Source organism: Battus philenor, unplaced genomic scaffold (assembly GCF_028537555.1).
Source record: "Battus philenor isolate CCGP_79_NKW_IND1 unplaced genomic scaffold, ilBatPhil1.0.hap1 SCAF_5, whole genome shotgun sequence".
Classification (NCBI taxonomy): Eukaryota; Metazoa; Arthropoda; class Insecta; order Lepidoptera; family Papilionidae; genus Battus; species Battus philenor.
In genome coordinates this window covers 4,477,454-4,497,781 of record NW_027181715.1, presented here as the reverse complement: position 1 = coordinate 4,497,781, position 20,328 = coordinate 4,477,454, and the positions used below count along the sequence as shown (strand labels likewise).

General features: G+C 31.5%; 4 protein-coding genes across 4 annotated transcripts in view; 2 read left to right on the top strand and 2 right to left on the bottom strand.

Moving 5' to 3' along the window:
- The window catches only part of LOC137929738 (GTPase-activating Rap/Ran-GAP domain-like protein 3), an 84,502-nt gene extending 74,163 nt beyond the window's left edge, over window positions 1-10,339 (top strand). The window contains exons 10-24 of the mRNA XM_068772810.1: window positions 474-579; window positions 1,057-1,199; window positions 1,888-2,010; window positions 3,831-3,990; window positions 4,748-4,888; window positions 6,074-6,340; window positions 6,769-6,878; window positions 6,960-7,073; window positions 7,239-7,350; window positions 7,436-7,525; window positions 7,907-8,028; window positions 8,147-8,298; window positions 8,776-8,915; window positions 9,434-9,560; window positions 10,148-10,339. Coding sequence (XP_068628911.1) covers window positions 474-579; window positions 1,057-1,199; window positions 1,888-2,010; window positions 3,831-3,990; window positions 4,748-4,888; window positions 6,074-6,340; window positions 6,769-6,878; window positions 6,960-7,073; window positions 7,239-7,350; window positions 7,436-7,525; window positions 7,907-8,028; window positions 8,147-8,298; window positions 8,776-8,915; window positions 9,434-9,560; window positions 10,148-10,229 — 1,989 coding nt within the window. The 3' untranslated portion in view covers window positions 10,230-10,339. The remainder of the gene's footprint in view (window positions 1-473; window positions 580-1,056; window positions 1,200-1,887; window positions 2,011-3,830; window positions 3,991-4,747; window positions 4,889-6,073; window positions 6,341-6,768; window positions 6,879-6,959; window positions 7,074-7,238; window positions 7,351-7,435; window positions 7,526-7,906; window positions 8,029-8,146; window positions 8,299-8,775; window positions 8,916-9,433; window positions 9,561-10,147) is intronic.
- A 2,200-nt stretch (window positions 10,340-12,539) lies between these two features.
- On the bottom strand, window positions 12,540-16,592 carry LOC137929669 (uncharacterized). The gene is made up of 5 exons (XM_068772722.1): window positions 14,914-16,592; window positions 14,394-14,454; window positions 13,695-13,819; window positions 12,810-13,012; window positions 12,540-12,658 (listed from the first exon to the last, which is right to left on the bottom strand). Exons 1-5 carry the CDS (start codon window positions 16,467-16,469, stop codon window positions 12,567-12,569), a joined length of 2,037 nt encoding a protein of 678 aa, XP_068628823.1. The 5' UTR covers window positions 16,470-16,592; the 3' UTR covers window positions 12,540-12,566.
- Window positions 16,593-18,271: 1,679 nt separating this feature from the next.
- Window positions 18,272-19,150, top strand: mRpL30 (mitochondrial ribosomal protein L30). The gene is made up of 3 exons (XM_068772700.1): window positions 18,272-18,501; window positions 18,580-18,703; window positions 18,787-19,150. The coding sequence occupies exons 1-3, from the start codon at window positions 18,389-18,391 to the stop codon at window positions 19,081-19,083; spliced, it is 534 nt and encodes a 177-aa protein (XP_068628801.1). The 5' UTR covers window positions 18,272-18,388; the 3' UTR covers window positions 19,084-19,150.
- A 61-nt stretch (window positions 19,151-19,211) lies between these two features.
- Window positions 19,212-20,110, bottom strand: LOC137929651 (uncharacterized). Its single transcript, XM_068772699.1, has one exon. The coding sequence runs from the start codon at window positions 19,984-19,986 to the stop codon at window positions 19,330-19,332; it is 657 nt and encodes a 218-aa protein (XP_068628800.1). The 5' UTR covers window positions 19,987-20,110; the 3' UTR covers window positions 19,212-19,329.
- Window positions 20,111-20,328: the final 218 nt, after the last annotated feature.

Genomic DNA, 20,328 nt, shown 5'->3' with positions numbered 1-20,328 from the left:
ATAATGAAATATGTCTCGTAAGAATTGCGTATAATAATATAATGGTAATGCTCATCACAGATTTAAGTAAAGAAATACAATTTTCAAAAGTTACATCGTTTCGTTAAAAGAATACATTCCGTAATAAAGTGCCAATTTTAATATTTTTTCAACGCTATATTACGGTTCTCTTATGTGTTACATACATTTTGCACTTGCTAAATATGATTTTAAATCAGATTTTTAAAATTTTTCTTAGAACTGTTTCTTAGAAATATATAGAAAGCAAAGTGGACATGACTGTTTCAGCGTAAAAATGTAATTTAAAAAAGTAAACCACTTATTCGTTGTTTGATCTGAATATTCTTACAAAAATCTACAAAAAGGCAAATTAATCACTTGTAAAATTTATAGCGCAAATAACAGATATGTATTAAACAAAATATAATAATTTGTAGTTCGAGTTATGAATGTAGACAATTTTCCTTTTACAGCTGGAGAGGAAACGCCACATTGGCAACGACATTGTCAACATTATATTCACCGAGGACTCTGCTCACAACACTTTCAATCCTCAATATGTTAAGAGTCATTTCACTCGTATCCTTTTACAATTTGGTTAGCTAGTATTAGATACAGCTAAAAAAATAAACAAAGAATGAAACCGCAACCCGAAGGAACAAACTGGAATACGTGATCACTAAACAAGTTGTGTGCAATCAACGAGCGTTTGTTTCACATTCGCCTGACCTTTTATTCATCCCATATACATCTTTTTCTATGTAAAATCATAAACAAATGATAGGCAAAATATCATAAATTATTTAAAAGACATCATGCTAAAAGATGATTTCAATAAGTTAATATTAAATAAATCGTGTTAGATGCAAAAGCAAATACAGTTGATCATCTTACTCACTCATTGGCAATATAGTTTTTAAAAAATTCTTTCCAAAATAAATGAACATATTAAATTTAGATGAATAGGTATCAAAGAATCCGATCTGTTTATAATACTAAATAAAAAAGGTATATAATATAATAATGAAAATAACATTCCTTTAACAAATATTTAAGATATATTCGCTGTAGTGTCGGAAGTGGAAGGCGAAGGTTACCGACTCAGTGTCTACAGCGATGACACTGTTCCTCCGTTTGGTCCGTCGTTACCATGTCCGCCGGTATTTAGTGATCCTCAACTGTTTAGAGAGTTTTTATTAGTAAGTAAATTTCTCATTGACTAATCTATTATACTCAAACGTACTGTTCCTTGGGAAACAGTAGGAGCGAGCGAATTTGAATTTGTGTTATACATAAACGAAACAAATTTGTTTTTTTCAGTGAATATTATAAACAACTTAAATTGACAAACCTTCATAAAAATCAACGTAAAATGTTATGTGACAAAATAATGTAGACCGATAGTATAGCTGAAAATTCACATCAGCAATAGTTATTATCTTTCGCCCACTAATCTGACACTGTTACGGACAAAGAATAGTCGTCTGTTGCGCGTACATTTTTATTTTCACAAGTTTCGTTTAGTTTCACTGCTAATTTCTTTAAACAAAATTTGTTTGTTTTTCATGATTGTTGTTAAGCCAGAGCAATATTAATTGAAAATGAGTGATACTGAGCCAGGTACGATGGCGAGGCCTTTTCGTGGTTTTCTTTTGTTCACCAAAGAAAAATCATGTACTACGTATATATACCAATCTTGCTACCCATTCTTGCCTCTCCCCTACAATGTAGCTATATTTTGTATATACACCTCAATATACTTATTTGTAACTTGATATAAATTGTAATCAAGTATATATCAAGATTGACATATGAATAGCAACTATATCTATGATATTTAATAGTACAGCTTTTAAAGAAAAGTAACAGTTTATATGTATTACACAGGTTAAGTTGATGAATGGTGAAAAAGCGGCCTTCCAAACTCCGACGTTTGCACTAAAACGTCAGCGAACTTTGGACACACTCATTAGGGATATCTACGCCGAACATTGCTCTGACCATAAAGTCGTAAGTGACCTATTTTTTTACATTTACGCATCATGAATTTTTTTTTTAAATTATTAAAGAAGTTTTTAAAAATGGTATAAGTTTTAAATTTTTAACCTGAATAATCTGTTTAAAATAAATAATGATTGATTATAGGTACAAAAGTAGTGAATTTTCACCTTATTTGTCAGCAAAACGCTTTAAAGCTTAGCGATAATTATCCTGTACAAAGTAATCACTCTTAGATATGGTACATTTTTTTTTTCTCTTGGGATACGACAGGCATATAATTTCTGATAGTATAACGTCTACAGAAATAGATGGTAAACATAATTCGATTCGAATTTTAAAAACTCTTTTCCTTGATTTACATTACGTCAATATTTATTTATGAAATTATTTATTTTTGAGTAAGGTATATATACCACATATGATAGCAAATGAACACCTCTGTCTTTTAAAGCTTTTCCACCTTTAACCAAATATTCTGTACATGCAAACGTTTTACGACTTCACCATAAAGGAGCTATTTACATAGGCAATAAATCTCGAAAAACAATTTGTTATTCGTGTAAAATTTAAACAGAAATGCAGTTGTTCTCATTTATTCACGGAACGTCCTAATTATGCACATGTGATGTTCAGCTGACAAGCACTTTGTCACGTGACCTACTTTCATGGTTGTTCGAATTTCTCACAAGGTGAATGGACATCTGTCATTTGTCGAGGACATAAATTACAGCCGGCGTATGACTTGAATGGATTTTATATATATTTATTACACATGAAATATAACTTTTAATGGACTTATAGTGAACAAGTTAAAAAAAAAACAGATCAAATATGATGATAGAAACGCCATCTAACGTTTTATCCACATTATCATTATCATTTGAGCCAAAGGACATCCACTGCTAGACATATGCAACCTCAACAAATTTCCAATAGAACCGGTTAAAAGCGGCCAGCATGAAATGTCTTCTGACATTAACAAGGTCGTCCGTCCACCATCTACTTTTAAATCCTCAATTATTTTTCAATTGATATTTCGTCATTCGATCAAAAAGTATAAATTGTTCTAGAAAATTATATTTATATTTTATTTCGTTATATACATAAGTTCTTAACTGCGCTTTGCTGTAACGTAATAATTCTTATGAAACAGACGATACGAACCTGTGCAGCTTGTACTGAAATTTTGGAAATAGAAAACTTTAGGAGTAGCGAGTTTTTTTTTATGGTATCTGAAATGAAACACTGTTGTATAATGTAAATTGTATAGCTATTCCATACAGAATGCTTGTTTTGACAAAATTTCATGGCTATCTATTCACCTGTGGGAATAATACCATAAAGGATTTCCACAGTCGCACGGCGTATGAATGGCACAATATGGCAACGCTTATTAACGTGGTATCCTCTTGAACTTAAGGAGTAGAATACTTTAGGCGTTATTCGAAGCTCTTGAAGCTAAGCCGCATGATAAACAAAATTATTGTTCTTCGCTCGAATGTGGCGTCGGTCGCGAAGTGCGATTTAACAATTATCATGTAGAATAGAATACCTGTTACTGTTGGAAAAGTCGGAAAGTATATCAGGTAGCAGTAGAAAGCCTCGGTTGTGTAACATCAAATAATGTATCAGTCGAATCGTTTAATCTTACTAACGAAAAGAGGAAGAATTCAGAGCAGAGAAGAATTCTGTAATAAGAAGAAAAGTTGTCACAGAAGTTAAAACCTCTGTTTAATCAGTGCTCGATAGGTTCTAAATTAAGGTACGTTGAACGTTTTATGTTTGATAAAATAAAAAAAATAATGAAGAATTATTTAAAATGTTCTAAGCCGATGCTGTCCCGACGCGCGCTATCAGACGTGTGGTCAGGCGGCGCTGGCGCTGGAGGTGCTGGGGCGGCGCGAACAGAGCGTTTTCTCCACGTGGGTCAGGCGCTCAAACTGGACGCCGTGTTACGAGGAGATGCTCCCACCAGTCTCGTCTCAACTGGTATTATATCCACCTTTTAGTTCTATTGTTATATAAATTGTAATTATACTTAATTATTATAACTAATTGCCATAGAGGTAAGCGTCGTAAGGAAAAGTATATCTTAATATTTTAAATTGATTGTGTCTCTGTAGTGTGAATATAACTTACTAATTTATTAAGACTATAAAATTCAGGTCAGAGTTTTATGACAGCATCAAATACTATGTATAAATATGTACGTTCGGCGTAGCATTTGCGCGAAACTTTCGTCGTTGCAAACATCTTACATACTAAAATGATATTAGAACAGTGACTTATATTTACCTTCATGGTTTATGATAGAAATGGCAAAATAAATAATAATAACATCATCAATACCATCATTTCGTACATAGTACATATACCTCCACATAAGCTTCTATAGATTATATATAGGACCGATGGGAAGTGGCCTTCATCAAGTGTCTTCCGACGACTTTAACAGGGTCGCCGTCTTGTTGGAGGACGTCTTATGCGCTTGGCGGTCCGCGGTCTCCATTCCAGAACCTTAAGGCCTCTGCGGCCATATGTTCTTCGCGAGTTGAAGTGGCGGTGGGCAGCCCCATGTTCAACTTGTCAATCCGCTGCATTATTTTTCCTACCAAAGATACCATGTGTAACGTTATACACTTATGAATTAAGTGTTAAACTTCCTTTAAAAATGAACCGTCGTTTTTTATAAAAAAAAATTTTGCATAATACTTTAATCTTTATAAGTTTCTGTTACGTTCTTCAGGTTCAGGCGGGTCCCGACGGGCTCCTTGGGAAGGGCGGGTATGGCGGGCGGCGCCCCTGCCCGCGTCGCCGGTATGCGCTGAACAGCTTTCCGAGGGCAGACTTCTGTTATCTACCACCTCTAATACCTACATTTTAGAAGGTACTCTTTAAGTATATAAAGTTGCATGTAGAAGTCTATCTAGAATCGTATAAGACTTAAATATTAAACACATTCGAAGAATCAAATAACTAGGCTGGCGAACTGCTTGCAGCACCTTGACCTCTTCGATCTGGCTTAAATTCCACAAAAAGTGCACTAATGCAGAAACCAGATATCATATTTGAACTTGTACGTTGTGCAGTGGTAGCCTAACGGTATAGGACTAAGGTCGCGGGTTCGATTCCTGATATACATACTTATATACAATTCAGACTTTGTGCAAATCCTCAAAAACAAGTTTCCAGAGGATGGGCAGTAGCGTTCTCTGCCTACCATAACATCATACTGCGATTGCGAACTCCTCTGTCAAACGTGGCGATTCTAGGATGTCCCCCATAGACCTCTTTAAGAGGTATTTGTCTTACAGTGGGCGTTTATGGCCTGAAATATGGACTATACTACATTTTACAGTAAAAGCTTTGGGTGAATATATGGGGTGGGGTTAATATATACATCATTTGTTACCAAAAAGCTAGAAAACTTTTACACTTGAACACATATTTCCAATCACCCTGCATAAAGCGGTCACTCTGAAACTCATTTGAAATACGACACGCTAACAACTTTTGGCAATACAATAGTCTGGAGAAACGAATATTAACAATAATTAATTTTAATATGTAATACCAATTAATGAAAACGCTTTTTCTTACTTTATTATCATTACGTTATATATTTATTACTTACTTATATTTATTACTTGATGATAATTGAAGCTTTTTATTTGTTATTTGCAGAGGTAATACTATACAGAAATTGACAAGAGATGAGCTATGTACGATAAATATGAACTAAATAAAAAATATTTACTCCTGTAAGACTTTTTCGTCTATAATTTATACGAGACTAGTACATTTTTGAAAGACGTATCTACCAAAATTCCATTTCTATCATGTACATATATCTTCGTCTAGTTGCCTAATTATAAAATAAAATGTCTATACTTTACGAAAAAAAAATACTTTTTTATTTTAGATCTAATTTTATCATGATAAATTTCAAGTAGCTGGATACGGGCTGTGCATGACCAGTTATCGTGGCGATATTTGGGAGTGGCCTAGGCCTTGCAGAAGGCCTCTTTCGACTAACATGATTATAATGAATACACACATGATTATATTTCAGAAAGTGGTACAACGAGGTTGGTACTCCGATGGGAAGGCTGCGTTCGTGCAGTTCGTGTGACTGAACGTGTAGGTTTGTTCCGCGTGGGGGCGCGTGTTATCGCCGGCGGTGGCTCGACTACCGGCGGAGCTGGCGGCGCGGGTCTTTACGCCCTACCGCTGCAAGAACTATGCGCAGGGGCCTGGGCCATGCGCCCACTACAGGACTGCAAACATGCCCGTCTTCCGCGCACTAAGACCGCACACTACTTCGACGTTATCGAAAATGGTATACTTACTACTTACTTACTTTACTCACCTTACTTCTCCCTTTACTTCTACTTACTACTTTCTATATTTTAAGTCTGCGAATATTTATATTTACCCAAAGAATTCTCAAATAATCAATATGGATTTTTTGGGGTCTAAATAGGTTTCTCATGACATTAACATCTAAAATTTATCCTCTATTTATTAAAATAAAATCTTGTTCAAAACTTTCTATTAAAGTTGTGAAAATATTAAAGAATACAGGTAATAATTTGAATAAAAAATGTTCAAAGTTGGTATAACAATAATTAATATTTAACTATTGTTATATTTATTTGAATGTATGTATATATATTTAATTATATTGTGCTTATAAAAAAAAACTTAAGTTGCTTATCGTGTAACTAAGACTAGAATTATTATAATTTTACAAAAATTTATTTATAGTCGAAGGAGGCAAAACATTACTAGCGGTTGCAATTGGTAGAAGAGTTATATTGTTGCTAGAAGAACAAAAGACTGAGAGTGAGATGGGATTCGAGTACACACATATTAAGGTATTGTTTGTAAGGACAAAAACTATTTATTGTTCATTTTACTCGATTTGTAAAATTCAACTACTATTTTTATAATCACAGGATATCCAACTGAACGAAACGCCAATTTTAATAAAGCTCATGGATGGTGACGTAGCGGTTTTAGTAGTCGGTTATAAACATCATTGGGAAGTTTTAGAGACAACCACTGGACAGGTAAAAATATACAGAAAAAGTATTTAATGATAATTCCAAATCAAAAAAATCATTTCAGGCAATTTCAATAGGCGTGTTTATTTGTCATAACAATCTATTCTTCTTTAAAAAATGGGACGATAAACTGACGTTGGAAATATATCCCTTTAACTATATTTCTTTAAGGCCATTAAAAGAGCGGAGGGTTCGGAGGATTGCGGGCCTCGGAGGGGTGCCCTTGTTAACGCTTTGCGCATCGGTGATGAGAGAGATGGTCAGATCATTTTATGCTACAATCGTAAGTTGAACTTAACTTTTTTTAACAATCGTATTTTATTATTTGGGAAAACTTTTTAATTTAGTTTTTTTTATTATGACTATAGATACTTGCCATTTCGAGCGTTTAACGAGCAAAGGGCTAGAGAGCGACAGTGAATACGATTTTCATTGGACGACTGTACCTACAGCAGTTGGTAAGAACTTCTATTATTTAATTTATAAAGCACTTTTAAAAAATATTCAGACGAAAATTAATTTCTGAAATGTTATTTTAAAACTGTTTTATTATGAATCTTCTTTCACTTCCTACTTTTTGATTTACGTTACTGGTTAATATTTGTGACTGTTATATATTCTTATATATTTCTGAAATGATGAAAATATTCAAAATCTTCAGTTGCGTCTTTTTTTCGTGCATAAACATCTTGTAACTTGTTTAATCTAATTGAACTTTTTCGAAACATAATAATAATTGGGATAATTTAAACGAATAAAAATCATGAACAATATTTTTTCATAATATAATAACAAATTTTTATAGAACCTCTAATGAAGAAAGGTTGTATTTCTTACAGTATGTGCGTTCCCGTATATAATGGCATTCGCAGAAGACTTATTAGAAATACGACTGGTTGCAAATGGATCTTTAGTACACGCCGCTTGCATTCCTGGACTAAAATTACTTTGCGGCAGAAGAGTAAGTATAATCATTTTTTTTAAATTGACTCATACATTATGTTATTGCTATTGTGATGAAATATATTAAAATGAACACGAATTAACTAAGTAAGAAATATGCATAGAAAAATTTACAGGACATTTTCTACGTGGCATGTGCTCCGGAGTATGTACCTCTGAGCCGCGAACTGGACCCTTGCTTCACTCTGCAGCATGAGAGCTACGAATTGGTCCGTCAGATGAGCAGGCAGGCTGCAACCTACTCCCTTGAAGATGACGATCCTGACAAGTATGACTGACGTCAAATATTTAATTTTTTTCGCCTTACCTGTGATGGAATACCTAAAACAAATCTAAACCCTCTTTAACAATCTCACAAATAACAATTTTTCTAACTCGTAAAATATTTATTGTGAAGGCCCGGTTGTGAAATTCTGGGGGAACCTTCAAAGTTAATTACTATAAAGAAGTTAAGACTAAACCTTTGATGCGTTGCCACCTTGAATATGGTAAAACTGTAAATGTCAACAGGCAAATAGCATTTTTCTATGAGAAAACCTATGAGATCGTATATAGTTAGGATCATAGAAAGACGCTAAATGCAGGCCGCTTCTATTCGGTTCAACTGAATATCTATTGAGGTGACCAGTGGATGATGTACGGTTAAAATGATGATGAAAATGGACCCACATACTTTTTTAATTTATTTTGAACATCATTTCAAAGGTAATTTAAAGATAATAATCATCTTTAAATCGATATTCAGGATTGAAGCATGCCAAAATAATCGGACATCTGAAGACAATTCGGCATCAAGCCGAAGCAGTTCCATCTCGTCAGAGCAGGAGAACATTAGACCACCGTTGCAACGCATGGCCCCCGTATCACCACCGACCTCTCCACAAGGTAATTTCACATTTATTTGCGTTTATTACAAACGTCAATATGTATTATACATTGTTATAGACAGATTAACTCAGTACGCGGCGGTGTGCGCGTGTAGCTTGTACAGGTATCATAATCGTGTGTACGAATCAGAAAGTACAGTCCAAGTCTTATACTTGTATTTTTAATAACGACTTAAACTGAGAAACAGCTTAAGGTATTTATTGTTTTAATATTTCTTGGGCCAAAATTGCTCTGCTGCCCAAGTGACATATGCAGCTTCCGCGGGCTGGACGCAAGCAGGACGCAGAAGGCGATTAACCTAAGATCTCTTTTAAGGCAGCGAAGCAGCCTGGGGTCGAGCCACTAAATATTACACTAATTTTGAATTTAAATTTATTATATTTTTTATTTCTTCTCAAACAGCAATAGAAAAATTGGAACATATGAACAAGCTGTATTATATAAGATGTACCATACACTCCTATAATGTGTTTACATGCTATAACCAATCATCTTGTATATAATTATATTTCCAGTGTTACCAGAGAACAGTAGCAGATGCGTTCGCATATACAGAATCCCACAAAGCAACCTAAGCGCAGGCGCCTACCAACGCCAATCCGTCTCTGCCGATCAAGTAGTAACATCATACTTTTCAGACAGGTAGAATAATTTTTTACAATTCTTTATTTACCTTCTGCATTCAAGAAGCAGAGCTTATAGTGATATTTTCGTCACACTTAGATAAGGAAGTAAATAGAACGAATAATTGCAGTCATCATCCTCTCAGCTGTAAAAAGACTTGACGACCCTACCAAGTTAATTTGTTTATCTTTTGAATAGACAATCTACGCTGCGCTAGCCAGTACGCGGTCTCCATTACGCAATCCCTTAATTGCCTTAAAAACCCTGATAATTGTTGTAGGGTCCAATAATTGATAAGTAAATCTAAAAATGTGTTTATTAAAGCTACTCTTTGAAAACATGCGCATGTTACAATACAAGAATTTCAGTAATCGTAAAATGTTCAATAATTGTTTCAAAATTACGTATCTGCTATCGAAATATAGAATCACATTTTTCTACCAATAAAAACGCATTCCTACGTCATTGTACAAGTTACTAATAAAATACGTTAGGCATTTTCTAATATTAATTCTGTCTGACAAATTTTACATAACCGCTTTTATCTTTTATTGTTTTACTACAAGAGGTAAATACTAAACATATAATAAAATATCAATTTTCAGACCCAACAGCATAAAACAGAGGCTTGCAGAACTACGGCTGGATAGCAAATCACGAGGCGGTGGCGAAGAAGACACATTGTAAACATTATTCACGTCTTTTTATTAAATCCACCAGAGGTTTCCACGTTAAGAAATAATGTTTGTTACTATTTGTGGATTAATAACGTAAGACCTATTAGATTATCAATTAAGTCTAACAATTACATTCAGAACTCATTTCTACATTTTATTATCTATACGGTGTTACAAAAACTCATAAAGAAACAAAACTTCGCTAAATCTCTCAAAGAACTATCTATCGTCTATAAATTTAATGCGAGTTATGCATTTTAAACTAAATTTAAATACCAATTTGTACATTCCATTTCAATGAATATTCGGAATGTTAATGATCTGTTCTTAAATGTGTATAAGGTAAACTATATGTTAATTAGATTAGACTATGCTCCAAATTAATGGTTCGAAACCAAAACTAAGAATTCTTGAGTAAAATGAATACCATGTTAATTAATAGTAGAAATAAATCCTAACAAGATTTAATTTCAAACTTTCACCATATAGAAATTTGTACATATATGTAAATACTTAAATTGTAGAGCAGATTGAAACTTCATTTAAAAAATATAAAGAAATTTAAAAAAGCAATTAAATTTATAACAGAATTTTCATTTATTATTAGTCTATAAACGTGAATGTATAATTATATAAATTCGTTTATAAAAAGACATAGACTTATATGATAAAATCCCGATTAAAAAATACTATAATAAAATGCAGTCTTGGCACAAATAAGTATTATGCTCAACTCGATAAAAATGTAAGATAATTTGATGTTTAATGGTTATTAGATCTAATCAGTTTTGTAAAGAAAAAGTACCTGAAATTGAAGTTTTAAAAACCAAAGATTTTTGTGAATGTATTTTTATAGATTCCATAAAATGTCTATCATGGTTAGGGGAATTTAAATTTTAACTATTTTAAACAAGCAATTTAGGTACGACCCTTTTTTTAAATGCAATTATATGAATATTAATTAACAGTCCTCTTTGGCAGAGACGTCATTAATTTTTATTAATTTTTGACTATAAGAAATAATTAGTTTGTAGTATTTTAAGAGATTTGAGTTCATGAGTTGCAAGTATCTTAAGAATACGTTAACAATATTAATAAATACATGAGTAATGAAGTAGCATGAATGAAATTATCATAGTGTTTAAAAAAGTACACATATTGGAAGGTAGTTAACACGGAAATTAATAATTAAGACCGATCAAATTTTAACTTATAAAAGACAAGAAAGTGATGAAAAATAGATTTCTATGTAGTTAAAAATATATTAACATTTCTAATCGTTTCCTGGTGTTAAATGGTTACCAAAAAACATGCCATCCAAAGATTTTAATACCTATCTAGTATTAATTGTAAACCGTGTATCATAATACATTTTGCGATGCAAGAGAATTGAATTCTTATTTACGTAATAATACAGTCTAAACTTCTTTGTACATAGATTAATTTAATGTATATAGGTCACTACAATGGTATGTATAAGAAATAATTGTTACTTAACAAAAATTAATTACGTTTTTCAGAGCTATAACTGTATTATCTTACCAAGGAAAGAACCAAAGTTATAGTTAATAAAATGTGGGTTTAAATAAATAGATATTATATGGATACCAAAACATAGTTATCAAACTGTTTACTTTAATAAGATTTAAAGTAGCTTGTTTAATGTTTCGAAAAGTAGCAATAAGTAATTGTATAAATAAACAGAATATATGTTAAGATTTTACTCAGAAATAACAAATTATGCAGAAAACTAATATTATTTTTAAAGCATAAACACTTTATCAAATATGATAAAATATATTTTGCTTAAACTGTATGTTGTCATAAAGTAAATTTTAATATTTGTTTATATATTGTATCTGTTTCTAACTCAAATATGAAACAGGTAACTACTTGTTGCCTTATATATTTGTACCGATATCAAACTACAACTACAATACCTTCATTAAAGAGAAAGCTTATTTAAAAAAATTTAAACTATATATATAGATTATATTTATAGGCCTACCTGTATTGTAACCTTGTTTAAATTCTACTCCGTAAAAATGTGATAACTATAAGATATAAATAAGTTTTGTAACTTCATATTAATGGCAATTTGTCTCATATTGGTACAAATATGTGTTATACTTGCTGAATATTTTAATAATAGTATTGAATTAATGTTGATAGAGTGTAATCATAACTGTCAGGTGTTCCAAAAATATGTCTGTTCATGTAGAATTTTACTCTGTTATTTTCTCTAAAGTCTAAATAAATGTCTGTTCAATAACATTGAATCATTTATTTCATCAATACATGTTAACATGACTTCATAAAATGTACAGTATTCCAATATACGTAATAACTACAACAACTTTGGCTGCTGTTTTAGAGCAGTAATGTCTAAAAAACGTGGCATTTCAACAGTTGGAGCAGCATTTGCCTTTGTGGGTAATACTGTAAAAAAAATAAAGTATGCATTAGAACAATTTTAGAAATTTGACAATGGATTTCATTTAATATTAATTACCATACAATTAATTTAATGTCTTCAATATATTACTTGTTGTTTTTATCATTTACTGGTCTTATAATGAAGCATACAAACCTTGCAGCAGCTGATGCTTTTCCATATAATTTCTTGTGGCAAATGACATGTCAATTGGGACAGAAGTTGGTATGCACACTTCTGTTTGATCGGATGCTTTTTTTAAATACTTTGCCGCAAGTTGATTCATTTTCAAACTTGTATCAGTAGAAGCAGCCATATTTTGTTGTTGAGTTCCAACAGGGTCATCGCCAAATTTAACCCTGAGAAAGCAATAATTTAATATTGATGTAACAATATAACATTTACAATCAAATGTTGATACTAATGTAGGTATTTTCCAGAACTAATCTACAAGTAAAAATACAAAATTCCTTATCTTAGTTTAGTCTAACCATTTCAATACAAGTGTCTACCAGTCAACCTGCCGTGCGCTGCTTTGCGCAACGACACGGAGCCTGTCTTGTTCTTTAAGACATTTGTGATGAGTGTTTCACATTACAAGCCAGATATTAAAAATGTGGTAATGTTTAGTGGCCTACAAGCACTTTACCAAAGTGGTTAATAAATTTTAGCTTGAATATGAAATTAAAAAATATTAGCTTTTTGTACAATTTTCATTTTATATACCAATTTATTTAATAAAATTTGCAAAATAGACAGAGACAGAGCATAGTGGTTGTGAATTGTGATTAATGCTATTGTTTGTACAATAGAGTAAATTGTACAGTATGATTAAATCAATATGTTGTAGGATAAAAATCCATGTGTAGATTCATCTAATTGTCTTGTGCATTGAATTACCTTCTCTTTCTCTCTTCTAGGAGGCTTGTGTTCAATCAATAGAGACATTGTATCATAATATAATACTTTTTATATGGAAAATCACATTTTTGGTATACTTGATATTTAAATCTCATAAAATTAGTAACAGTCATTAGTTACCTTTTTATCACACTAACATTAGTTTTGTCAATTTTCATTTGCATACACTTCTGTCGCGTATTCCTGTATAGAGCACTTGCTGATGAAGGCATGTCCGAATCGTGCAACATACCATTCACATGTGTCTGTAAATATATTTTGCATAAAAAATAATGGTAAAATAAAAGTAACATAACTTAGGAGATTAGTTATAGGTATGAAAGCTTTAAAGGAGTTTATTACTGGCAATTTATGTATGGTACATTCTATCCAAGAAATAAATGGTTTTAGAAATAATAATAAGGAAAAAAATCTTTTCAAAAATTTGATAGCTACATGTTAACATTAATTATTTACTATATGTCTCTGCAGACTTTGTACTGACAAAAGTTATAGGCCTGTTAAATTGCAATAGAAAATATAAATGAATGTAACACATTTCACAGTGATCACCTTATATGGTCTTTTTGCTTACAAATCAGCTTTACATTCACCCTGTTGATATGTTATTAGAGGTATCTTTGTTAGATGAATCTTTGGATGTGTTATAGTTACATTATGCATAAGTGATTTCAATAACCATATAAAAAATTGTCATATAAATAAGACAGTATAGAGAAATATTTATTACAAAATAAATACAAATAGCATTAGGAATATATTGCTTATTTTATTTTTCATTGATATCATAATAAAAATTATAAAAATAGAGATATTTACCATAACTTTATTATAATAAGTCCATCCAACATTAGATTGGTCCTCAGCATCAGATTCTGAGCTGTAAAAGGAACAATTACAAAATGTAAATTGTAATGCAGTAACAAAAATAAACATGCTATGACCAGACCTAAAAAATTATGGCTGCTTAATATTTAGAATTTTATTTAATTGATATTTGATTTTAAAAATGTTAAATTTAAAACTAGGCACAAAATATGAAAACATGTATCTTCTTTTCTTAAACTTTAGTAGTATCATTAGAACATACTAATTCTGAATTCAGGATGAGAAGAGAACTGGATTTTTTTTTAATACAATACCAAACCTTAACCTAAGTTCTATAATTATAATCTTAAATTTATCAATCATTTAATTCCACAAGTTTTGACACAAAACTACTCTCATGAATAAGCTGTTACAAGTCAGAACATAGCACATTGTACACAGTAAGCATCACTTCTCTGACCATTTCCACTACAGATGATTTAATATGTGTAAATTCAACTTGTATACTTACTCACTATAATCCCTAACATCCAAGTACAGACTTTGTTCTGGTGACATTAAAGGAGTAGTTGCATTGTCCACTTGTATATTACACAAGCTCATTTCATTTAAAGTTTTTTCATCATTAATATTATCTTTATTCCAGTTATCTGACATAGGTAATTTATTCTCAGAAAGAGGATAACTTTTTTCCACAGTGGTGTTTTTACTTTGTGTTACAGGAGTGATACCATCAAGAAAATTTAAATTAGCAGACTGCACTTGTTTGATGCTGATCTGTGATCTGTTGCACTGGATTTGAGCTTCACTACTTTGCTTTGCAATTTCTTTATTAATTATGGTTGAAGTGCGAACCACTTCAAAGCTTGTCATTACACCAATTGAGATTTTCTGATGTTCTTTATCAACAGTTTCCACAGCCACATGTTCAGTAACATAGTTTTGAAGGGGTAATGGCTGCTTTGGTGATTCAAATTTAGTAGCAGAAATAAATTTATCAACTTTGTCTTGCAATAACTGTAACTGCTCATTTTGGAGTTTTATTATTTTAAATAAATCAGCTACAGTAGGTTCTCTCTTCTCCTTCAACCCTTGTTTTTCAATATCTACTATGTTGTCACCATTGGATTCTTCATATTTTCTTAGTGCCCAAGTTTTTTTATCAACAGTGTTTTTGTCATTCCTTAACAAATTATCAGGCTCACAAACACATTTTTTGTAAACTTTGTGACATGTATGGGAATTACAATCACAATATATATTCTCATAACTATTTGATGTGTGTTGTGAACATAAATTTTTACAGTAACTTCTATTTCTTTGTAAGTCATAAACATTTGCAACTGACTTATACCTAGTACATAATGGATTATTCATTGCAACTCTCATACAGTTATAACATTTGCAATGGTCACTGGTTAAAACAACAGAATGTAAAGGTGTAGCATTATCATTTTTTCGAATAGGTGGTGTTGTCAGTTGACCATCAATTGTCATTAGTTCATTTTTAGCAATTAAAGGATTGTTTTCCTTTTCTATAGTCAATTTCTTAAAACTACTGTTAAGATTCTGGGTAGAAATATTATGCATATTTTCACGGCGTAAAAAAAAGTCGTCGACTTTAATAAGATTCGGGGCCGAATTTTGTAACGAAGATAATATACGTGGATTTCTTTCAACAGAGCTCGTGTTCTTATTTGAATGTACGCTTTTGACTTTTTCATTAGGTAGTAAATTTGATTCTTGTAAAATGCTTCTAGATACTTTATGACCACATGAATCTAAAAAACTTAACTCTAAATCATTAGAAGGGGTCCACTTAGATTCAATGTTGGAAAGATCTGCTAAGCACGTCTTATTAACTATTGGATATGGCGAACCATTTCCGCATTCATATCTTTGCAAAGGGTCATTGCTAAATGGCAGAACTTGAACGTTATCACACCTAATATCAGGTACCTGGGGTATAATTTTTTTCTCAATAAAGGGTCTTGGAGATTGACACTCAAAATCATTCATGGTAACGATATGTACCTTAGTTGGAGATTCGAACCGTACTCTCTTCATGGAACAATACCGTAGTTTAAAGTTTTACAACAAAATTTTGAATAGAGAAAAATCAGTTACTTCATAAACAAACAACACTTAAATAAACTTTAATGTAAACTTATAACGAAATAATGTAAACAGTACACAAATGCAATATTTTAAATATTCTGACAGTTACAAATCAAAATATACAGAATTGCCATAGAAAAATCTATTAGTTACTTATTCAGGGGAAGATTAAATATGTCATGCACTGTACTCTAACTAAAAACTCGAAGTAACTTGAGTAATTTCAAAAAAAAATTATAATATAAACAAATACTTCTTAACGAGATGAACTAGAAGATTAAATTTATAATTTTATCTTTAATTGTAATATTTAAATACTCTAAATGTACTACTGCTGGTGTAAAAATAAATTTAGTTGAAAGAACCAAATTATATTTTTGGGAGGAATATACTTCCTAAAAACTCTACATGGATGATTAAAAGATATAGATCCCCTTGTTGAGTTTTGTTCACTTTATCCAATAGATACTACAATTTAATGGTTCAATCTATCAATTGTAATAAATCTACTAAAATATAAAATTATTTTGTGGTTTACTATTAATAAAATATATTGTAAAATGAAGTAAACAGCAAAGTCCAGTCAATTCACCAGCCAACTTTTTTATTGTTTCTGAAGATGTTAATGCTGTTAGCCCTAAGGCTTTTACAGCTTCATCGGTACTGAGTTCACGGAGCGAAAGGGTTCGTGAACTAGATATCAGCCAACTGTTCCTCGTTCCGACTTACATAGATCTAAAGGTAATGTTGCTAGTGCCCCTGGCAAGTTATATTTCAAAGAATATTTACCAAAAATGTTAACAAAATAAATAATGCAATATTTTTACGTTAGGTCAATCCAGAATTGGATAAAAACAAGATGGAGACAAAAAATAAATTCTACCTCCTTATGGCAGAAGCATTTTGCATCCAAGCTGCTCCCATGCATCATTAAGAATCAAGCAAGTCGAAACAACGGAAAGCAAGTGGAGCGGAATGCTTCCAAAGAAACATCGCCATCCAGAGCGACTTAAACCTCCGGACTATAACCGTGTACTTCTGAGAAGAATCAAGGAGATTCTTCCAAGACGCCGTACACCACCCGAACCATTTGGTAGTCCAAGCAGCTAATTACATAACAGAAAAGAACCTTACCATAAAAAAGCATAGATTACGCAACGCATTACCGGACCAAGAGGCATCATTCCCGAAGGGATCAAAAGACGCTTCTCAAAAAAAAGGGAAGCTATCCAAACCAGTCACCAACAAAGAGACTTGACAGGACCAAGCAAGAGAGCTAGCCGAAAAGAAAACACCAAGTAGGTTTTCTGTTGTTTCCTTCTGCATTTTAGGCGTTACTTAAAGACCACTTACCGAATCGTGTGGTTTTCCAAATTTTGGTTTATCAAACTCTCTAAGTAAATTAAGCAATCCGTCACGGAATGCTCGCTGAAGCCAAAGAGTTTCACAAAGTCTGGCATAAGGGACTCATATAAAAGTTTTTCGATTTTGGTATGCTGGACTGTCACATTTGCATAATACTAGACTTTAAGTGATCGGATGTTTAAAATAGCGTTTTTTATAAACACTATACCGTTAAAACAGACGATATTTATAAAATATATATTTTTTTAATATTATGATAATATATAAAAGCACATGTATTTATTCAAAACATAAAAAACAACAAGATATGTATTGGTAAATATCTACTGCTACCAATACCGATACATCGATTTACATCAGGCAACTCATAAAGACATCATTGAATGTTGACAGTTTGTTTCTTTTAGTATAAAATAGCGAATTATATTGTTAATTTTCCCAAGTAATTAATTAGGTATATTTAGTAACTGTATAATTTTTCACAAAATTAATAATACATTAAAATGAATCGCCAGTTACTAAAAGTACAGAATTTAGTAATAAGTTTTTCTCGTACGAAAGGTTATAAAGCTCCTGGTGGCTTAAGATATCCTGGGGGTATAGTGTATTATCCAAGGTATAAAAATAAAGAATTATTTATACATTTTTTAACACAACTTAAAATCATTATTACAACATTTTCATACATTTGCAGAAACTCTGATCACAAAGACCCCGAATATACGCCGTCAAAATTGTTCAGAGTAGAAAGAATTCGTCCGCTTAAATTTAATCCGTGGTGGCAAAAGCAAATTCTAAAGGATCTTAAAATTTCAGAAGTATGTTATCAGTTATCCTAATGACTAAACCATACAAAGTACACATATATAATTTTTTTATCCTAATTGATATGTTTTTGCAGAATCGTGTAACAATTGTAAAGAATATTCCTGAGATAAATAGTAGGTTATGGAAGATTAAACATTTAATTAAAGTGACACCGATCACTTTTCCTTATGGAGAACCAACAGAAGAGGACATAAACCACACAATTTTAAAAGAAAATGGGCAATGCTTAGTAACAAAAACATTATCTCCACATCCTAAACAAATTGAAGCCTTAGAAAATTTTGAAAATGACAAAACAAAAATGGATTCAGTGACAATAAAAAAGGATTCAAGGTTCAAATGGAACAATGCATATGGAGGTGGATTTTAATGTGAAATATTATTGTTTAAAAATCCTTCTAGTTTTTAGTTAAAATAAAACAAAATAGTACAAACTATATTTTTATTTCAAATGAGTGATTAATTTCAGGATTCACAACCTTAACTACATAGGTTATAATGATTCTTTGAATATTTCTTTTGATATTTTCATTAGGGTGGGTGATTAGAGACCAAAAAAAAAAACAATTAAAAATCAGCAATTACTAGTACTGAGTACTTTTACTAATCATATAGTCTAGTAGTTTTCTTCAGAGTTTGATTTCTCTTCTTTTTTCTTATATAATAAATAGTTAAAATATTCTGGTGTCTTAAAGTAGTTTTCGAGAAGAATTCCCTTTTTCTTTCCAAGAGCAAATCTAGCATCACTCCAAGATATAACCAGTGAAGGATTTATCTTTCTGAACTCACTAATATGAAATTCATGTTTGTTTATAGAATTATATAGGTTCCCTCTAAATATAGCTAAATAATTGTCTCCATTTTGATACAAGCGTACAACATATTTGGATAAAAGAACTTTAACAGCTACATGAAACAATACAAAGGCTGCAAGGTAAATTGCACACTCCATTCCATTATTTGCAATGACCACCCCATTGCTGAGAACTACAGGTTCATACATTGTAGCCTTTTCAAAAATAAAAAATGAATAATATACTAAACCACATGAAACAGACGTAGTAGAAAATGTCAAATAAGCTGTTGCAAATTTTAGAATGTTTTCCATAGGGGCTTTATAAATTAAATTCCATTCTCTTGAAACACCATCCATTTTTCTCAGCTTATCTTGAGTTTCTAAGAATTTAATTGGATGCTGTGAAACGTATTTCGCCTTGCTAATATTAAAAATTGTTTGGTGCCGTACTGCTCTTAATAATCGTACGGAAATCATTTTTCTGATATTAAAATTATTAATTAACAAAAAACCAACTTTGCATTCTTCAAATTCTAAGTCTTCTACTGTAAATAATGAGTATAATTCAATTTATTTTATTTACAAATCAAGGATAAGCCAATAAAGAATGAATATAACCCAAAATAACAACTGACATATTCTAAAATACTTACCAAAGACAATATGATGAACTGTCATTGATCAATTTTATGACAGAATAAAATTTCTGTTTGTCTCTGCTTTAAAAAAAAAACGTAACATTTCTGATAAAAAAAACTGGGTACGTAATTATTCAAGTGATTTTTAATTTACAAAACACTCCATTTTGATAGAGGTTTT

Bases quoted from the DNA above. Each gene is read 5' to 3' on its own strand.
- LOC137929669 (XM_068772722.1), bottom strand. From the start codon at position 16,469: ATGAAGAGAGTACGGTTCGAATCTCCAACTAAGGTACATATCGTTACC. The intron at 14,455-14,913 runs GTAAGTATACAA...TTCCTTTTACAG, and splicing joins GATGTTAGGGATTATAGTGA to CTCAGAATCTGATGCTGAGG. The intron at 13,820-14,393 runs GTAAATATCTCT...ATATATTTACAG, and splicing joins CTTATTATAATAAAGTTATG to ACACATGTGAATGGTATGTT.
- mRpL30 (XM_068772700.1), top strand. From the start codon at position 18,389: ATGAATCGCCAGTTACTAAAAGTACAGAATTTAGTAATAAGTTTTTCT. The intron at 18,502-18,579 runs GTATAAAAATAA...ATACATTTGCAG, and splicing joins GGTATAGTGTATTATCCAAG to AAACTCTGATCACAAAGACC. The intron at 18,704-18,786 runs GTATGTTATCAG...ATGTTTTTGCAG, and splicing joins AGGATCTTAAAATTTCAGAA to AATCGTGTAACAATTGTAAA.
- LOC137929651 (XM_068772699.1), bottom strand. From the start codon at position 19,986: ATGATTTCCGTACGATTATTAAGAGCAGTACGGCACCAAACAATTTTT.